A 6,222-nucleotide genomic window follows, 5' to 3' on the forward strand; every position below is an offset into this window, starting at 1 on the left:
GTCTTCGAAAATCTCGAGCTCTTGTCGCTTATCTTGTGCGTTTATATGTGCCAAAAATTCCTACAACGTACACTTCACCACATGAAGTATCCATCTCGCTCGCAACTTCTCTAACCTTGTAATAAAGGGAATCCATCTGCATGCGCCACCCCCATCGCCGACCACCAAAACACAACTCTACATACAATTGGACTATCGTGGAGTCGTATGCTTGGCATACTGTGCCCAACGCGAATGCTAATATACTGTTTCCGTACCCAACTGCTGTTTGTATGAAAGAACACCAAGTAGTGCCTTACGTTCCGTGGCGATTTAACTGCGCACTCCTTATCTTCATGTCCGACTTGGACACCTTCCCCCCAAGCGCCATCTGTATGCTCGGTTATCCGGTTATTCAGCGAGCGTGCTATGAACACTGGAAGACTGTGGCTTCCTGCTGATGAGCGTCGTGGCGCCTGTCTTCTGTACTCGCGATCATGTGATTGCTCACTGCGCTTCTCCTTTTCCGCCGAGTTTGTTCTTGTTAAGAGCACGCGTTGTCTGGGGTCGCTAATGAAGGATTGTCTCACTTGTCGTCGTGAAGAGAAGGATCCAAGGAGGAACAGTGAACCGTTGCTTATCTGATCGTCGCAGGCTGTGTCTGTGTGATAGTGTGATGGCTGTTGGTGTGAGCGTGCTATGAACATGGGAAGACTGTGGCTTCCTGCTGATGAGCGTCGTGGGCGAACAGAAGACATGAGCGCTAGTACACTAACGAGTGACGCGAAGAGGAAAAGGCGGCTCAAACAAGAACAATTCTCGTGCGCAACAGACCCCAGCGATTACTTCCTAACAGAGTGAACGGCAGCACTTCTCTTCCTACCAAGGAGGAACAGTGAACCGTTGCTTATCTGAAGCAGCGTCCGACACAGTGTGTGATAGTGTGATGGCTGTTGGTGTGAGCGTGCTATGAACATGGGAAGACTGTGGCTTCCTGCTGATGAGCGTCGTGGTGCCTGTCTTCTGTACTCATGCTCATGTGATTGTTCACCGCCCGTCTTCTTTTCCGCCGAGTTTGTTCGTGTGAACAGGACTCGTTGTCTAGGATCAGTGATAAAGGACTGCCGCGGTTGGTGATGCGAAGCGGGTTCAGATGCCTGCGTGCCACTTTCCACTGAGGAGGCTTGGTCGTAATGTGTATCTGTATGGTGGTGTTTCGGCTGTTGATGCCATTCCGCTATCATCAGGGGTGGTTGGTGGTTTCGTGCGGATGATCTTTCTATGCTTTGGTGAGTCTCGTGTGTATTTCTGCTCCTATCGGTTGGCTTTTTGTTGCTGCGGTCGATCGGTGAGATGGTGCAAATCCTCTCGAGCTCGAAGGAGGGGGATTGCAAGGCATGCACTTCATTGACTGCAAACATTGGTTTACTGGTCGGAACACAAGTGTCATAACGGTGTTCTCTTTCTAATGTACGGACTCCCTCTAGCGGTCTTTCAGACTGACGTAGAGTTGCATTCGCATGCGAATCGGCTGGAGCTATGCAAAGATCGGGATTCCATGATGGCGAGCAGCAATGCGGTTGGCTTGCAGCTTTCCCCTCATCCCCCGAGGAACATCTTAATGGCTGTGTACTTGGCCTTGGCTGCTTTCTTGGGTTTCCTACTCCGGCTATGTCTTCACTGCATTTAGCATTGCCTTGGGGCGCTGTTGCGTATTGGAACCTCTGGAGCGGTGAATTACATTCTCTTGACTGAGCAGCCGCTGACAGCGGCAAGGCCTTCTGACTGTCGTGAGTGTCATTCACAGAATCAGAACTTCCATTAGACATAATGGATGTCTCAACAGCACTACTTAGAGAGTGCTGCAAGTTCTCGACTGCTGCGGGAGAAGGCAGATCTACTTTCGCACTTGGCACATTACCCCTGCTACCAGTTAGCGACGGCAAACTTGCGCTGCTGCCTGATCCTTTCTCCGGCTGGCCCGACCAATCATGAAAGGTTGGATACACACCACTAGAACGACTGCACAACAGACCAGTCCCCTGTTGCTGTGCTGGTTCATCCTTTTGAGGATTTGATGCGCTCCCGTCACTGCGTTTAGAGGAGACAGTGGACCGCAGGACGCCAACGGGTCCTTCTATGGTATACCCGCTAAAAAAAGCGCCTTCAGCAGGTAGAACGGAAGAATGGTTTCTAATACGTTCTCCACGTAACAGATTAAATGTTGCAGATGTTTCATATATGCCACTATCAACTAGGCTGGCTGCGTCGTTTGCACTCAGTAACGCCGGGCCGCCTACCTCCCGAGGAGTTTGAAGAAAGGTAACTCCCTGCTGAGATTCGCCTACACCGCCTAAAGTTTTACAAGTCCTACGCTGATGTTTCAACCAGATATAAGCAGAGCTGCTCCTACGGCGAGACCCAGTGGGTCCCCGTAGGGGTCTACAGTGTACAGTCATCTCTACTGGAGAAGAGCGTTCCCATGACACTTTGATTTGGTTCCATGCCTCCAACTGTTCTAAGGTATTCTATCTCGTGACAGAGAATCTGCAATACGCAGCCCGCGCACAAAGCCACGGGTGGCCTTCCACGTCTAGCAGCTCGTAGCGGCGAGGTCTCTTAGTCGGCTGCTGCTTGCCTTCATGTACATGCGGAAATGGAAAACTAATTAAACTATGAAGCCTATTTTTGGATACTGAGGGAGAATTTCAACCAAAGGGAACGGAATGAGGGCTCCTTGCTTGAGGGCTGGGGGAAACTCTGTTGGGAAAATGATTGCTGCCCTGTGCCCGCGTAGGCCAATGGCTGAGTGTGAGTGGCTTTTCGAAGTGTACACGACTCCTGCGCCTTTTTATTTGAATATTTATTTATTGTCCTTAGGGGAAAGTTCTCCCCTGTAGGTTTCGTACTGATATCATATGCAGGGTGCACCGGGTGGTTCTGCATGCAGTGTCTGCGCGAGACGCATCAGGCTGTAACCACATGCCTTGGCTATGTTCACCGGTGTCCTTTCCGTAGGTTCCGTTTTTCTTGGGTCACCATTGATCTCAGAACTCAAGCACAGCTCAACACAATACAGCACGCTCCGTGCTGGAGGAGGATGACGTCCCGATGGCCAACAGTACGACCTTTGGCTCTCAGCGTTTTTGCTTGCATTAATGTCATCCTGTGTTGGCTGTGGTGGAAAGGCATCCAGGTAGAGAGACACGACATCCCTGATCCTTGTCCATATCTTCAAGGTGAAGGCCTGCCACTTTTGCTCTCCTCGGCAACCTCAGCAGACGTACCGGCGCTGCAGCCCGGCTATAGTGAGAATTTTGCAGCACCAGGCTCATTGCTTAAGAACTGTACCATTTCAACTGGTGCAGTGAAACACATTCAGCAGTGGCAGCGACAACTGGATAGCCACTTAGGCCCGCAGCCTACCGGTCCTCCAGCGGGCCTCCCACACTGCAGCTCCACCACATCTTTGCAGGTGGATGTATTGCAGTGGCTTACATCCCTGCATATAGTTCCTCTATGCCCCGACGCTCTGCCAGCTGCACGTCGGGTGTACACACACCTGGCGTCACTGGGAGGACCGCACGATAATTCCGTTCCTGCATACCCGACCTGCACTGCGATCCCTGTTGCATCTGTGCTGGAGGCTGCCGGGCGCGAGGCGTCGCCAGTCTCAGGAAGCGCCAATTCCCTCTTGGCAGTCAGTCTTTTGCCCCCTCCCCTAGGGGAGACGACTTCCTGCGCTTCAGATGTTGAGGCCTTGAGGGCCCTTCCCAGGCATGCAGATGAGCATGCAGTGGAAACAGATGGCCCTGAGGGTTTTGGCACGTTACAACTATTTGTGACAGCTCCTCTTAGCAAGGAAGAAGTTCCCCGTCTGCACATAGGCGCTGGATCTTCTCTGCTGTTGGTGGTACCCAGAAGAAGCAGCGGCAGCTACAGCAGTACTGGTAGCAGCAGCAAGCCAAGCGACAATGCATTGCAACAGGCAGCTGCTGGGGCAGCAGTTCAGGCGCTAGGGCGATGGGTGTTGTCTCCTCTAAGGGACGACGCATCGTTCTCCGCCGATTTGCGCCTTCGTTTGTGGCTGCTAGGAGATGCAGACAGAGAAGCAAACACTGAGGGGGACATAGATTTCGGCGTCCAGGCCAAGGATGCGCTCAGGGACACAGAAGAAACAGGCGCTTGGAAGCGCCCTAGTACGGCTTTACGGCCCTCAGCCCCCTCGATGCTTACTTGGGACGGCGGGGCCTTCTTGCGAATGCACTTGCGGGGCATTCTGCAAGCTATTAGTAGCCTCGTTGATTTACAGATTACTTCTCAGGTATGCCGAACTGCTGCTGCTTCCCCTCTGTTGCGTGCATCCAGGGTTCCCAACTTACTTGCTGCTGATTGTTTGTACGGTCCTGTGCTTCCTGCCACTAAGAAGGGCGACGGACACATTGAGCCTGTGGATTGTACGGAGGTAGTGTGGTTGTATGGACCGTGGAGCGTGTGCAGTGGACCTGCATGCAGCTGCAGTGCATGCACCGTGCAGCACAACCTGTGTCGCTTTTGATATGACTGCAGATAGTGCCTGACAGCGGACTGGAAGACATTGAGTGGGATCTCCTGCGGCGAGGGTGGGGGCTAGGCGGGCGAGTGGAGGAGGCATTTCAAGAGGAAACCGCTCGGCGGTTACTGAATTTGCAGGAGCACTGGGGATCGGATCCCGAGTATAGCCCATCTGCCTCCGTTGTGAACCTCAGTCTCTACAGGCCGTCGTCGCGAATTGATGCCTGGCCTCTGGGCTCTGCCTTAGCGCTCCCCTCTTGGGGCTTTCTCACCTTTGGTGCGCCCTTGCCAGAGTTGGTAGCTGATCCCCAGCTGGTATCCAGCATCAGCTCTAAACGTCTGCAGGAGGCAGCGGCTGTCAGCGGCGCCTGGACAGCGCAGATTCGCTCTATTTTGGGTTTGTCACCAACTTCTGAATTACAGAGAGACGCTTCCGCAGACCATTACTGCCCCCGCCTGCCTAATAGCACAATCTGTGGGGAGGAGTGCCGTGCGGAAAGGTGTGCGTGGAGAGTCGAGACAGCGGAGTTCAAAGATACCAGTTACACGGCGGAGATTACCCAGCTGGGGGACACGTCAGGCCTTCTCTCAACTGATGCTGCCTTTGCATTGACGCCGAGCAGAGCGGTGCTGGTGGATAGCAGGCGACCCTCTCTCCAACAGGTTTGGGTGTACGTATACCCGAGCAGCGAGGGTTTGACGACGTGGGAGCTTGATGGATTGGCGGCTGAGGCTCACTTCAAGAACGTCACTGAAGCAGCAAAAAATATTCGGACGCTGCAAGCAGTGCTGCTTTCAGGGACCGATATTCGCGTCGCGAAGCGTTTGGAGCAAGCCGTGCACGTGAGGGGTCACGCTGCGCTGCCTGCCTGCTCAAGGAGAAAACACATATACGTCCACTGACGGGCCGCCTGATGTTTAGTCTAAATTTGAAGTGCTTCACATGCATATCAATCCAATCTATTGATACGGACGAGGCACCCTTTTGTTAAACATGACTGCTGAAGTGCTAGGCATAGAAAAATGACCTTTTAGCGAAGAGAGACTCGCCGGTACACGGGATGTGCAGTTAATAGACAGCATACCAGATCAGTGCGCCTCCGGTGCATTTTAAAACTAATGGTAATAGAGGCGTTTGGAGGAAGATGATGCGAAGAGACGGCTGGACGGTTGCATTGATGCGCGCTTCTTCACTCGTGTTACAGGAAGCGCGACCAGTGTGCCAGTGTGCTTGTGTAGTGCGTGTGTATATTTTGTGGACCGCGTGTGCGTGAGTATTGTCTGTTTTGTTTCTTGTTTGGGCGCTATTCAGGGTGTGCTGAATCAGATACTCTGCAGTGTACAGGCCTTGCGCATGCAGCAGTGTCCCACGCTGCCAGCGGTGGCGAAGGAGTTCCTTGTACGTTCTGAGGCGGATGTTTGCCCCGTTGTTGGCACTAGTGGAGCCCACTTGTCAGCTTTTTACAGTTCCTCAACTGAGTTGGTGGGCAGGTGCGGCGGTTTTTCAAAGGCTGGGAAGTACAGACAGCTGGCGTTGCTTTTGGCGCGGGCGGCGATGAAAGATTCAAAGGCGGTGGGCTGAGAAGATTGGAAAAGGGAGTAGTCGATGTTGTGTATCTTTGTCTGTCTTCCAGTTATACATATGTATGCATATGCGCATGTTCATGCTATATATATATATATATATAT

At 52.7% G+C, this 6,222-nt stretch overlaps 1 protein-coding gene across 1 annotated transcript; it reads left to right on the forward strand.

The window, feature by feature from the left end:
* Positions 1–2,750: 2,750 nt before the first annotated feature.
* On the forward strand, positions 2,751–6,115 carry EMWEY_00056400 (hypothetical protein, conserved; the record flags this gene model as incomplete). The annotated part of the gene is made up of 4 exons (XM_013480440.1): positions 2,751–2,790; positions 3,168–4,303; positions 4,549–5,376; positions 5,846–6,115. The coding sequence occupies 4 exons, from the start codon at positions 2,751–2,753 to the stop codon at positions 6,113–6,115; spliced, it is 2,274 nt and encodes a 757-aa protein (XP_013335894.1).
* Between the last annotated feature and the right edge of the window lie 107 nt (positions 6,116–6,222).

This window comes from Eimeria maxima, genomic scaffold (genome assembly GCF_000499605.1).
Source record: "Eimeria maxima Weybridge genomic scaffold, Emw_scaff1921, whole genome shotgun sequence".
In the NCBI taxonomy this organism is placed as follows: Eukaryota; Apicomplexa; class Conoidasida; order Eucoccidiorida; family Eimeriidae; genus Eimeria; species Eimeria maxima.